General features: G+C 40.2%; 1 protein-coding gene across 4 annotated transcripts; it reads right to left on the bottom strand.

Annotated features, from left to right (window-relative positions):
• Positions 1-7500: 7500 nt before the first annotated feature.
• On the bottom strand, positions 7501-12587 carry LOC140344940 (uncharacterized). 4 transcript variants are annotated; one of them, XM_072432126.1, is made up of 6 exons: positions 11945-12587; positions 11501-11784; positions 11080-11136; positions 10595-10687; positions 10391-10477; positions 7501-8435 (listed from the first exon to the last, which is right to left on the bottom strand). In XM_072432126.1, exons 2-6 carry the CDS (start codon positions 11769-11771, stop codon positions 8431-8433), a joined length of 513 nt encoding a protein of 170 aa, XP_072288227.1. In that variant the 5' UTR covers positions 11772-11784; positions 11945-12587; the 3' UTR covers positions 7501-8430. The 4 variants fall into 4 exon arrangements, with proteins under 4 accessions (XP_072288227.1, XP_072288228.1, XP_072288225.1 ...); XM_072432124.1 differs by having other exon boundaries at positions 7503-8435; positions 10366-10480; XM_072432125.1 differs by having other exon boundaries at positions 7503-8435; positions 10391-10480.
• Positions 12588-14466: the final 1879 nt, after the last annotated feature.

Below are 14466 nucleotides of genomic sequence, written 5' to 3'. Positions count from 1 at the left end.
GTCAGCCAATTTCTATCGCTTCTTATCTGTCGCTTTCTTATGTTCTCTTTTATGTTGTGATGTCAGGCTCTTTTTTATGTTGTGATGTTATGAAGTATTTTCATTTTGTGCTGAAGGTGAGCAGTAAATGATACTGTGATGTTATGAAATATTAAGTAATTTCATTTGTGCTGAAGGTGAGCAGCAAATGATACCGTGAAAACTGTACTAACTTTATTGTGTGTGGCGAGGGGAAACCCGTTAACCCAAAAACTGGTGAACGCAAGTGACGGTTTTAAGGGATAATACTAACAGGCAGTTGAGAAGGAAGTTGAGCATAGACATAAGTCCTCTGTACCGGCTGGCAGTGAGGCGAGTGTACGCGCACACTCGAGTCCGGACCGTGGTAATCCGCGATCGATGGCCGTGCGTACTTTCGCGCTTCCAGCGAGCGCGGATTTTATTGATGAATCAGGGGCATTGTGTTAAACATAGAGGGACGTCCTCTCCCTTTTCTTGTAGATTCTGGTGCTACTAGTAGTACTTTATGTGAGGATTGTTATAGTGGTCCAAGAGAGAATGCTGAGCCCTCTGTGGGAATTAATGGGATACTTACAAGATCTTAAAAAACTTTTCCTCTCTCGTTCCAACATCCATACGATCACCAGTGAATGTTCACACACCGTTTCAGGATCATTCCAAATTGTCCTGTGAATTTATTAGGGAGAGATTTGTTTGTTCTATTGAAGTTGCAGTTGGGGATTAGTAAAACAGGACACCTACATGTCACATCCTCAGTCATGCACATCCATGTATCCAAGTTAACAGTAATTGTTCTTTATATTTGGAATGCTAACCACAGGATCCGCTACTTGATCAGGTTCCTCCTGAGGTTTGGGCAAATACTGACCAAGATGTTTGCCTAATCTCTTGTACACCATACAAGGCAATGCTTAAGCCTAGCACTGCACCTGTCTACATTAAACAACACCCACTTTCCCCAGAAAAGAAAAGGGAATTGAGCCTATGTTGATGGAATTCCTAGGGACAGGGGTTAATGAAGAAACTATTTCCCCCTATAATACACCTATCAACCCAGTGAGAAAGGCTGAAAATACCTTTAGGTTTGTCCAGGATCTTAGAGCAGTAAATGCTCTGATCATACCCATAGCCCCTGTGGTTCCAGACGTGCCTATTCCTGCCCATGCAGAGATTTTCTCTGTTATTGATTTAAAGAATGAATTTTTTTCTGTCCCCGTTGACAAGGAGACACGGCCACTCTTTGCCTTTACATTTAAACATCGCCAGTATACTTGGTGTAGAATGCCTCAGGGTTATGTAGACTCCCCTGTAGTCTACTCCGTTGTCCTCCAAGCTACACTGCGCCCTTGAACTGCCCCTCATGGTTCTGTCCTTCTACAATATGTGGATCACGTTATATGTAGTTCTACTCGGGAGGCCTGCCAGGCAGACTGTGTTAGTTTATTACTGTGGTTATGTGAATGTGGACACAAGGCCCCTGATTCATCAAGCAGCAGGAATCCGGCTGGCAGTGAGGAGGCGCGTGTACGAGCACACTCGAGTCCGGACCGCGGTAAACCGCGATCGCTGGCCGCGCGTACTTTCGCGCTTCCAGCGATCGCGGATTTTATTGATGAATCAGGGGCTATGTCTTGCTAAAATCCTTTTTTCGAAGTTCCCCTTAAAGACACAAATAACCTCCTAAAAGTATCTCTATTTCTTGCCTTAATTCTTCTTTTTTGGAGTTCCCATTAAACATAATAGTAACCCCTTTAAAATCACATGTCCAAATTAATAAATTATGTTGAGCTCCCTTCAGGAGTATTCATATCCAGCTCTAATTCCAGATAGAGTTCCCCTTTATGTAAGTGCCGACAGCCACACAATAAAAAAACTATAGTTTTTCTAATAGCCCAAACCCATACAATTGTCTACCCCAACATGTGAGCGGACGGGGGGTAATGGAGGATGGCCGGGGAGGAGATGTGTTGAACCTCTGCACTTCTCGTTCCGTGAGCCAGATTCCACCCCCCCGCCTTACTAGAGTGGACGCTGAGCCACACTAAACCATTTAAGGACAAGCCGCGGGTAGACCAGTCCTCCTTTGGACGTCTACCTGTGGCCCATTACTATACCACCACGTAAAAGTAGGTATAAACTTCTTATGCTATTATCTTCATTTTGCAAACCACATAACATAGGGGACGTTATTCCCTTGCAACAACTCAATACTATTTCAATATTGCCTTTCAGCAAACATAGTACTGCATATCATGCGGACGCCACTCCCCAGCTAACACACTGCTGCATATATGGGTACACCTACCATCTTTTATTGGAGCCCAAATACAGAACCCACTACCAGGTAGGATTAATTACCAATATTCTCTATAATGGATACTTAACTATTACGATTCTATCTACAATGACTATAACATGGTAATAAACTTTCTTTTCCCCAGATCTCAAAGCTCCTACATGTTAACGCTACAACCTATATATTCAATAAAAATTTGCCTACTAAGGTATTGTTACATTTTATTATCCTAAGTTCACTACAATATATCGTGCCACCTATTGACCATTTTATTACATTAATAGTTAATCTTTACTCGTTTTGAATACTACTTATACTACTATTGGGCAACTTTAGCAATATCATATATTTATTTTCAATCACCTTATCTACTGGATAATAATTAGAATACCATGAGCAGCATAACAATACTAATATCTGTTTTCTCCTAACACCTAGGAATCATCACCTAAACGCCTTTTAAAGAGCCATACAAAGGATGTTTTTTTCCTATAACAATAGGGCTAGCCCTTACTGTAAGTTGAATATCCCACAATATATACTACCAAATACTATTGCTATTATCTAAAAAAACAACAACATTAAACACTATACTTCCTCTGTTTATCCCCTTTCCCCCCCTCTTCTTACCCCTAGTTGCTTCTCCTAAGCACTACGGCTTTTATAATCGAATCATTTCACAAGTAGTTTGAGGACAATTTGCCTCCACAGAAAAGATTTCAGCAATACTACCAAGTAAGCTTTATTAGCATCAATCTGACTACTCTAAGACCAATATACTGTTACAAATATTTGATATCTGATCTCTCTTATTACCCACAACTCAAAAGGTCTCCCCAATAAACCCCTAAGGAAGCCTTATTAGGAAAAACGCGTCGGGTGGGAAACGGAACTTTTGCTGTCTGAACAGGACCAAAACTACTGTACCGTACGCTTACCTGTTACCTAGCTTAGCTTTCCTATGTAGCACTAGGACTAGCATAGGTCATGTCTGTCTAGTTTTAGAATATTTTCGTGTAGATATAGTAGTATTTTGTTGGTAGGAAGCAAAAGCCTTGTGTATAATGTATTTTATGATTCCTTCTTATATAAAATCATAAAGTCCACTTATAGTACCGTCAAGGGTTTTGTACTCATACAAGAGACTTGGGGAGCCTCCCACCAACACCACTTACTCTCTGGCAACACCAACTTAGATTCAAAGTGGTGTTGCATAGGCCAAAAAAAAATAAAAGGTATCCAGCACTGGTAACAAAGATGACTTTCCGAACTTTGGATGTAGGTCTTAGGTGCCAGGGAAGACTGTAGGCCTGGAGCTTGCACTGTGCATCACAATTTTCATGGTATTCACAGGAAACCCTCACAGGAGTACTCTTTCAACCTTCTGCCTTGGAAGAGTGGCGTAGCATCATCATAGGTGAGATGATGGTCCATGGTTCGGCCGGGCTTGTCTCAGGACCTCCTGGAAACTTTTAAAAAGGGTAGTGGGTTTCTTGTAGCAACTTTTATCCAGACTTTGGTTTGAGTAAGAAATAATCTTCAGGTGTGGGTATCACAGGGTCAAGTATTCCTTAGCCATCTTGGATGAATGCAAAATCTACAAAACATTTATTGATATTCTCCAGGATAGATGAGGTCAGCATTGAATAAAGGTGATTTAACATGAGTTGAAATATATGTTTAAAATAAAATAAAAAAAACAACAAAAAACTTTTAGGGTAAGAATGTACATAAGCAAAATTTAGGCAGTAAACAATTTCATGAGCAATTTAGTAATTATATATAAAAAAGGTTTTATTATCCTAAAAACATTTTATTATCATAAGTTCACTACAATATATCGTAACTCACTTTAGTATTCCTTATTACATATAGTCCTATCATGTAAATCTGGTGCCACCTATTGACCATTTTATTACATTAATAGTTAATCTTGTTTACTCGTTTTGAATACTACTTATACTACTATTGGGCAACTCTAGCAATATCATATATTTATTTTCAATCACCTTATCTACTGGATAATAATTAGAATACCATGAGCAGCATAACAATACTAATATCTGTTTTCTCCTAACACCTAGGAATCATCACCTAAACGCCTTTTAAAGAGCCATACAAAGGATGTTTTTTTTCTCTAACAATAGGGCTAGCCCTTACTGTAAGTTGAATATCCCACAATATATACTACCAAATACTATTGCTATTATCTAAAAAAAAAACAATATTAAACACTATACTTCCTCTGTTTATCCCCTTTCCCCCCCTTTTCTTACCCCTAATTGCTTCTCCTAAGCGCTACGGCTTTTATAATCGAATCATTTCACAAGTAGTTTGAGGACAACTGGCCTCCACAAAAAAGATTTCAGCAATACTACCAAGTAAGCTTTATTAGCATCAATCTGACTACTCTAAGACCATTATACTGTTACAAATATTTGATATCTGACCTCTCTTATTACCCACAACTCAAACGGTCTCCCCAATAAACCCCTAAGGAAGCCTTATTAGGCGAAACGCGTCGGGTGGGAAACGGAACTTTTGCTGTCTGAACAGGACCAAAACTACTGTACCGTATGCTTACTTGTTACCTAGCTTAGCTTTCCTATGTAGCACTAGGACTAGCATAGGTCATCTCTGTCTAGTTTTAGAATATTTTCGTGTAGATATATTAGTATTTTGTTGGTAGGAAGCAAAAGCCTTGTGTATAATGTATTTTATGATTCCTTCTTTTATAAAATCATAAAGTCTATATAATTTCCCTCCTCGAGTTCATTCTCTGAACTTATAGTACCGTCAAGGATTTTGTACTCATTTTGTACACAGACTTGGGGAGCCTGCCACCAACACCACTTACTCACTGGCAACACCAGCTTAGATTCAGAGTGGTGTTGCATAAGCCAAAAAAAATAAAAGGTATCCAGCACTGGTAGCAAAGATGACTTTCCGAACTTTGGATGTAGGTCTTAGGTGCCAGGGAAGATTGTAGGCTTGGAGCTTGCACTGTGCATCACGATTTTCATGGTATTCACAGGAAACCCTCACAGGAGTACTCTTTCAACCTTCTGCCTTGGAAGAGTGAAGTAGCATCATCATAGGTGAGATGATGGTCCATGGTTCGGCCGGGCTTGTCTCAGAACCTCCTGGAAACTTTTAAAGGGTAGTGGGTTTCTTGTATAAACATTTATCCAGACTTTGGTTTGAGTAACAAATAATCTTCAGGTGTAGGTATCACAGGGTCAGGTATTCCTTAGCCATCTTGGATGAATGCAAAATCTACAAAACATTTAATGATATTCTCCAGGACAGATGAGGTCAGCATTGAATAAAGGTGATTTAACATGAGTTGAAATATATGATTAAAATAAAAAAAAAAAAAAACAACAAAAAAACTTTTAATGGTAAGAATGTACATAAGCAAAATTTAGGCAGTAAACAATTTCATGAGCAATTTAAAGATTATATATAAAAAAAGGTCTTAAACATAGCAAACCTTCCTCACCTGGGCAGTAAGAGCCACTCTCTGTACATACACTTCCACTACCAGAAGGCTAATCCTTCTGATATAGTGGGACTTATAGTGGCCCTAATAGGCACCTTTTCCATCCCAAGTGGGTTGACTGCCCACATCTACCATACCTGTTTTGATTATAATGAGATTCAATACATCCATCTCAGAAGTGATCAAACTTAATTGATATCCAAAACAAAGGAGGTGCCCCCTTAGACGTCAGGAGTTGGGGAGTCCAGTTGAAGGGTTTCCCCTACTTTATTCATCTCCCTTACTGTTCAAAAGGAGGTATCTAGTAGAGGTACATGTTCATTTCTTAATTTTAAAATACATGATTTTTGGACGAAGCATAAGATTTAAAAAGGCAGTTGTTTTAGAACTGTATCCAAATAAACTTTCCCACAAAGGTACATTGGAGACACAATAAACACCACAAGGAAAAGTACCTTTCTGAGTACAATTGAGGGCATACACAGAAAATGTATCATTATTCACTTGATACCAGCTCCAATAACCTTGCCATATATATTTTAGGTGGTTAGGAAGAAAATTACAAGCATCCATTAAACATCATCATGATCAAGAAAAAATTATAAAGGAACAATGCTGGGATAAATCCCAGCATTGTTCCTTTATAATTTTTTCTTGATTTCTCTTCTCCAGCACCCATCAGTGCCCCTGATTCATCAATAAAATCCGCACTCGCTGGAAGCGCGAAAGTACGCGCGGCCATCGATCGCGGATTACCGTGGTCCGGACTCGAGTGTGCGCGTACACTCGCCTCACTGCCAGCCGGATTCCAGCCTTCACAATAGGGAGCGCGAATCTGCCAATTAAGGCGATTTAGGGGAACAGTGACTTTTAATGCAAGATCGCCAGTAAAAAGCTGTCGGATAAGCGCGGCTCCGTGCGCGAGCTTTTTCAGTTGCTGAATAGCGCCACCGCGTATGATTCCGGATCACTAATACGAATGCGCGAGCGATAATCCGATTCTGCTTGATGAATCAGGGGCAGTGTCTTTAATTTTAGGCTGCCCTGACTCACAAACCTCAGATCATGATCCAACCTAGGATGAAGGACAACATCATCTGACAAGATGATACCTAAATTGATAGCAGTAAAGGGACAGTGATCGGTCCCTGAGATGGGTACTAAAGAAGAAACCATGCAGGTTAGATTAGAGCAACCATAAAATTGTGTTAACTGCCAAACTTAGGCACCACCTTCCTAGCTTGTTTCTTTAAATTGAGTGAAAATTGTCCTTCATAATGGGAGGTGATCATAAACTTGAGATCCTGGTCCTGATTTATCAATCAAATGCGTGTACACTCGACGCGTGTATGTACGCGCCAATATACGAGGCGTTTTTCTGTGGGCCAGAGCCGAGTGCTAGTACACACATCTTCATTTGCCAGCCGGATACCTGCCTTGATAAATGAGCAATAGGGGTCGCGAATCTGCCAATTAATGCGATATTTTTTCAGCTGCACAATTAAGGAGGATCTGTTAAGCTGTCAATGGTGAGATCATAGCAATTAATTAGCGCACACCTGCTCTCTGTTCTGTGCGTATCGACGTGTGTGTGTGTGTGTGTGTTATCAAGTAAGTTTGCTTGGATGTTATGCATTGATGTGACTTTGTAATCCTCATTATTGTTAGTTTCATCTTTTGCTGCAATGTTTTTGTGCTTGGTTTGTAATGACAGTTTTTGTTGTTTAACAAATCTTCTGCAATGTTTTGTCATTTTTTAAACTAATATTCAGAACAAATGTCTGCATGGTTTCCATTCCGAACTGCTACTTGAACCCCCTGTTTGCCTTTGTCCCATTTTCAAAGTCACATTAGTTTTTGAATGTAATATGTACATATTTATTACTCTGACATTTGCACTCATATTGATTTGCTGCCACACAACTCTGTTCATTTGTGGTAGTGTTATAGGTTTGTTGTCATTGTGCTGTGCTGCCTGATCTTAGCACTATTGTATGAAAACACACTTGCTGTCCAAACAGGTTGTCAATTAGTTGTCTAGCTGAGTTGCATACTCATTCTAACACACCTGATGGTGATGGAAGGAGTTCCAGGTTGCCAAGCACAACATCAAACCACATTGATTGCCAAGCTCACAAGCGGGGTCAAGCACTCTTACATACCAAATAGTATGCTTTATTTATGTTTACATGATTCTAATTGTATTAATAATTTTGTATAGAAAAATGCCAGGGACAATTTAACTTAGTGTCAAACATATTTTATTGCTTTGTGCCAACAAACTCTTTTTTCTGGAAGGTAAAATTGCAGCAAAAACCAGGAGAAGCTAGGCTGTGCCAAGAATGACGAGGCTCCTGGACTCTCTATATATTTTAGGAAGGGAGTCCTTTCAAACCACGTTGCCCCTAAATTTGTGCACTGAGCGAGTCTACAGTTTCCTGGGTGTTTATGAAGGATTTAATGCCATTTTAGACCTTGGCCCACTATATATTCACTTCCTCACATCAGCTTGGGAGTGAAGGAACATAAAGATAGATTTCTCCTTTAACCGGAAGCAATATCATCCACGAATGTACAGTAGTCTGTGATGTGACATTCCAGAGGCTTGTTATCACCCTGTAAAGAAATAGATTACATTATTAGGATGTGTTAAGCAGCATGGTTAATCATGCTTTAGTGGTAACTACATGCTGCTGGATTGTATTTTTCATGCTTTTCTGGCTTTATAAGCAATGCTTGCCCAAATCTAAACTAAATTGCACTCTGCCCTAGTTTGGCAATGTGTTTTTGTAAAGTGTCACATAAAGGTCCAGCTCTTACATAAATATGTCTGCTATTTCATTTCCCAAATGATTAAAGTGTGCTTGCTATGACTTCAACTCCTAGGTTGGTTTGTAACCCAAACATGATGTGCTGAAATATGTAATACATGCATTGTAAACAAATGTAAATACTCACATGTAAAGATATTAGCAATAAGTTCATCCCTGACTCGACGGCCCTCTGCTGTGCTGTGCCACTGGCTCGAGTTCTTCTGGAATGTCCCAGGTATCACCATGGTGCAAGCACAGGTTATGTAGGATGCAGCCATGATGACTCATGATTACATGAAAACCTCAATCAAAATCGTCAGGACCGAGAATTTAACCAACAACTCGGCCATGCATTGTCTGATAGAATAGGTCCAAGAACAATCAGCCACTTTGGGTGCCTACATGTGCCTAAGTGAATCCCTGGGCCAACAACCTCAGCTAAATCAGACGATTATTCACAGGCTGGGTTGGCAAATCCCAATAGGTCCTGCTGGCCCCCCATCCCCTGCAGACCAGCCAGCGCCATCCTTCTACCCGGCTCCATCCTTCTCCTCGGCTCCACTGTTCCCCGTCTGTTACCTGGCCACTTCCACCTCCTGGCCGCCCACCCTGTGCCCCTGCCCATCCAATTTGTGCCCCTGCCCGCCCAATTTGTGCCCCTGCTCGCCCAATTAGTGCCCCTGCCCGCCCAATTAGTGCCTCTGTTCACCCAATAAGTACCCCTGCCAGCCCACTCCGTGCCCCTGCCCAGCCAAATAGTGCCCTGCCAGCCCACCCTATGCCCCTGCCCGGCCCACCCTGTGCCCCGGTCTGGCAGAAGTATGTGAATGGATGCTGGGTGCCAGGTGAGAACATTCTTCACATTCTTCCTGTCATTCTTCACTGATTTTTTTCAGGTTTGAGTTGGTATCCTGTGTGAAGACACTTGTTTGTATAAGATAGCTTAATCTCTATTTTTGTTTGCCCAAAGTCCACAGGATAGTGACCCTCACACTTTGATACTTTACCTAAGTTTCTTTTGATGTGGCCCAAGTATGCTCCAAATGCAGTTTTGCTATCTATTCCCCGAAGAATGTTCCAGTTTGTAAATTTGTCAAAGTGTTTCTAATCAAGTATGAAGTCTCAGCTCAATACAGTATTGCTGTAATGACCTTAAAAAAGCTAAACTTAAAGCTACAGCTAAAATTATTTTCAAATACACGATTGCGTCTTTGTTCACTAAATGAACACAAATCTGGTTATGTCTAGGGACCAAATATGGCACACCGCACTTCTCTGACACTTGTCTGTAACAGATAAATGCGCTTGCTAATATGTCAACTACTTTTCTGTTGGTTAAAATGACATATTAAGGTGTTCAGCTGTGTATTCTATGCCAAATGTATTCTTGAATGATGTTACAATTACATATATTTTGAAGAGGACATATCTAACATACCCAACTCTGTTACTTTTAAGGTCAAAGGATATTTTGAAAATAAAGTTACCAATGCAGGAATGGAGCAAACTCGGCCAAGCTGCAAAACAGGTTGGTGTGTAAAAACTAAGGTTTCTTTTTTGTGTTTTTATAGGGATGGAATTGGATTGGCCAGGCTGGAAACAGATTTTAAATCTACACTTGAAAGAAAATAAAACAACATTCACAAAATCTGGCTTTTAGTTTTTTTACAACATTTTTTTTATTCTCCCCCATAACTTGAAATGTGCAAAACCCAACAAATATAAAAATATACCAATTGTTTTTTTTTAAACCAGTACCGTCTGGGCATACCCCAAGGAGGGGCCATCCTGAAGTAGTGTTCCATGGCAGACATCCTCCAGTGCAGCCAATACAGGCTATCCTGTCTACTTCGTGTCGGGTGAGGAAAAAACAAATAATATATTAACTGGAAGAGTTGGGTCCAAACATTTTTTAAAAGTACTGTCCTTGTAAAAACCAAACAAATGAAAATATAAACTTACCAGAAGGATGTCTGCCATGTTGTTGGGGTGGCGGTGGTGGGGGGCTCGGAAGCTCCTCAGGAGGGCTGGCTGTCTCCCTCGATGTGGAACTAGCTGTGTTTGTAGGAGACGAAAAAAATAAGAGAGGTAAGTACTGACCAAATGTAACAGTATAATATACAGCTAGTTCTTAAATTGCACAGTGCTAAAGAATTCAAGTTATGTCGCCAAACAAGAAAGAAAGGTTATTCCTGGGGCCAAGCTAATTATGGCTATGGAACTAAAGTGATGCAGTTTGTTGGCAATGAAGGTTGTGGGTTTTCACAAGGGACAAACATGGCTAAGTGACATTTAACCTTTGTCTTCTGTTAAAAGCTTCCTAGACATGAAGCTAGTCATACACTCCTAATGATACTTGATGGAGCTAGGCCTAACAAAGTATCTCCTACTTTATTTTCATGATTTTTAAGGAATGTTCACAATATCTAAAATGGAGAAATACTTACATTCAGATGGGGAACTTGTGTCCTGTGGAGGAGGTGCTGGCAAGGGTGCTCCAGTAGCTGTAGATAAAAAAAAACAGCATAAGTAAAAGTGGGTGGGCAGGACTAAAGTAGATTTGTAAGGGTAACTAAGGTGGATAGAATAATGCAGAATTTCTAAATGATACTTTTTGCCTACGTCCAAAAAATCTGAGCAAACATTTGTCAGTACAACTATGGACAACTAAACAACTCATGTCTATTTTTGTTCATGCTAGCCAACAACCTAGAAAGAACCTTCATTTGATGCATGATTAATGACTGTAAGCTACATAAAATCCTGCTAGATCTTTCTTTGTATTTGTAACCATAAATGGTGAAAGTAGTGTGAGAATGTGTTGAATTGCAACATATGTTACAAAACTTGATTCTAAGGTTAGCTTACAGGCAATCTCCTCGGCCTCAGCCGCCTCCTCCCCTTCATTGGAGGACTCTGGCTGCAGATGTTGGGCAACAGGCTCCTCCTCCGGATATGGCTCCTCCTCTGAGGATGGCTCCGCCCCCCGGGGGATGGCACATCCTACTCGCTGACTGCCTCCTCCTCCCATGGAGATGTCTCCTCCTCCCCTGGGGATGTCTCCCCCTCCTCCTCCTCCACATCTTGGGGGATGGCCAGTCGCCTGTGTGGTCGCTGAGTGATTTGCACCGGCCGGCATGATGGAGAGTTGGCTGTAATAACAAAAACAAATATCCAAAATTATTAAGGGTAGTAAAATTTAGGAAGTGAAAAACAAACAGTTCTAGGCTAAACAATACTACTTTACACAAACAACAAACGGTCTAAAACACTGCTTCTTAACAAGAGGAGAAGACAAAATGTAAAACTTACCTGACAGGATGCGGTCCCCCACTTCGCGCCCCAAATCGTCCCTCCTCCGCTTGAGGTCGCTTCAAGTGTGTTGTATCTGGGCGACAGTTGGGCCCGTACCTGCAGGGGTCCACAGCCTGTCTGCCAGCCTCTCCATGATTTTCAGAAAAGAAGAAGGAGAAACAAATGTGAGGTTTTTTTTACAACAACCAAACACTTCTTAAAACCAAAAAAATAGATCACTGATTGATTGATTGATTGATATGTTTTCTGTTGCAAATTGACAGAGTTTGGTTGCAATTGTAAACTGTTTGTTAATATTGTGTGTACATTTTTATGGGTATACTATTACTAAGAAGCTTCCGGTTGCCACCCCACTAAGCTTAATCCTAGTTAACCATTGTAAAAACAATAATTGTGCTCCTTGATGTAAACTCTGTTCATCCAGTTTTAGAGAAGCATTAGTAAGTGCCAAACATACATACAATCTAGGGGCAAAATGTAAGCACAGTTGCATTAACCACCTGAGCGTTACACTGATTTCTAGATTTCTGTTCCAAAAGCGTCACAGGTTTTCATGAAATTTTTTTTTTTTAAATTGTAGACCTGTAACTTACAGAAATATGTCCGAATAGGGTTCTAGTAGATATCATGAATATAAAAAATGTTTCCAAAAGAGCAAAAATATTTAGTGCGAGAAATTACGGGCTTAGCGGTTAGGGGGTTAAGTCAGATAATGCAGCACATGTGGATTTATTTTGTTGACACAGGAAAAAAAAAATAACTAAAAAAAGTGCATAAATACTAAACATGGGAATATATATGTGACACAGTAGAATAATGTGCCTTCACCAAAATCAGGATTGTGGTCTGAGCTATCCAGAGGACATGTTAACAGAAGGCGTCCACTGTCCTCGGGACAAGGAAAGATAATTTCCAGCCTTATGTGATAGTGAGAAGGAAAATTAGTGCTCTTCAAATGATCTACCTCTGATTGAGCTTTTACATGCAAAAAGCGGTAGCCCCGAGTCACACTTTTTTGAAAAATTGTATATACACACATCAAAATATTTGCATGTACATAGTTGTCAACAGCCAACTTTGTGGGTGTGTGGACCTCTACCCAGCTCTCATCTGCAGCTCTAATCAATTGAAAGAACAATAGAGGACGCTCCATTCTCAGCTGTCATCCGTGCAGAGGATTCCAGCTCCAGATAAGAGCTGGGAAGTGAGAACAGCCCAGCTAGAATGAGATGGGGGCACGGGCTGTCCCTCCCCCATTCTATAGCTGTGCTGTGGCTTCTATGTAAAAAACTACTTGGGGAAATATATCCACTCTGTGAGCATGTGTAACAACATCATGGGCACAGTGTGTGGGAATTCTGCATGTCATATCTTGCACCCTTACAACTCTGTGTACAACCACAGAGGACACTCATAGATAATAGTCCCAAAATATCTACAAAATCTCAGGCCACCAGATTTCAAGCATTTGAAGATTTGGGGATCCCAATTACAAACACTAGATAAAAAATCTCCCCATTGGGAATGCTTTTTCCAAAGCAAGTGCACATAGGAGTCCTTAATTGAAAAAGTGGCCCCCAGGCCCACTTACATAGCAAGGAGCAAGTGTCCCCCCATTCGAACCTACATTTTCTAGTTTATGCACCCCACCATTCCCAATAAATTGGGGTTCCTTGAAATATAGATATAAATTTCTGGGTAACACCCCAATTCTCCTTGCTACCTAGGTGGCCCAGGGGGGGCATGAATGGGCCTTTTGCCTCCTAGATGCACTTGCTTTTTAAACAGCAACAACCTCCAAGAAATGTGGCATGAGTAGTAGCTAGCAGGATCCTCAACATTTCAAGTAGTTACAAACAAGGGTTTAGGACATGTGAAGGATTAAAAATGGTGAGTTCTGAGGTCTGAGGAATATGAGAAGCAGCCTTAAAACACATTTAAATATGCCAACATGCATGATGCTATAAAACACATTTAAATGTGCAAACATGCATGATGCATAAAAACAAACACATTTAAATGTGCAAACATGCATGATGCATAAAACACATTTAAATATGCAAACATGCATGATGCATAAAACACATTTAAATGTGCAAACATGATAAAACACATTTAAATGTGCAAACATGCATGATGCATAAAACACATTTAAATGTGCAAACATGCATGATGCTATAAAACACATTTAAATGTGCAAACATGCATGATGCTATAAAACACATTTAAATGTGCAAACATGTATGATGCTATAAAACACATTTAAATGTTCAAACATGCATGATGCTATAAAACACATTTAAATGTACAAACATTCATGATGCATAAAACACATCTAAATGTGCAAACATGCATGATGCATAAAAAACATTTAAATGTGCAAACATGCATGATGCATAAAAACACATTAAAAATGTGCAAACAAGCATGAAGCATAAACACACATTTAAATGTGCAAACATGGACAACCTGTATACTTATTGTACTAAAAAGAATGTCCCCCCTGCCCCCCGCTAAAA

The sequence above is a fragment of the Pyxicephalus adspersus genome, unplaced genomic scaffold (genome assembly GCF_032062135.1).
Source record: "Pyxicephalus adspersus unplaced genomic scaffold, UCB_Pads_2.0 Sca221, whole genome shotgun sequence".
NCBI classification, from domain to species: domain Eukaryota; kingdom Metazoa; phylum Chordata; class Amphibia; order Anura; family Pyxicephalidae; genus Pyxicephalus; species Pyxicephalus adspersus.
The sequence above is the reverse complement of the archived record's forward strand: the minus strand, read 5'-3'. Positions and strand labels throughout refer to the sequence as shown.

Bases quoted from the DNA above. Each gene is read 5' to 3' on its own strand.
- LOC140344940 (XM_072432124.1), bottom strand. From the start codon at position 11,771: ATGCCGGCCGGTGCAAATCACTCAGCGACCACACAGGCGACTGGCCAT. The intron at 11,137-11,500 runs GTAAGCTAACCT...TTTTATCTACAG, and splicing joins TGAGGCCGAGGAGATTGCCT to CTACTGGAGCACCCTTGCCA. The intron at 10,688-11,079 runs GTAAGTATTTCT...CTACAAACACAG, and splicing joins CACAAGTTCCCCATCTGAAT to CTAGTTCCACATCGAGGGAG.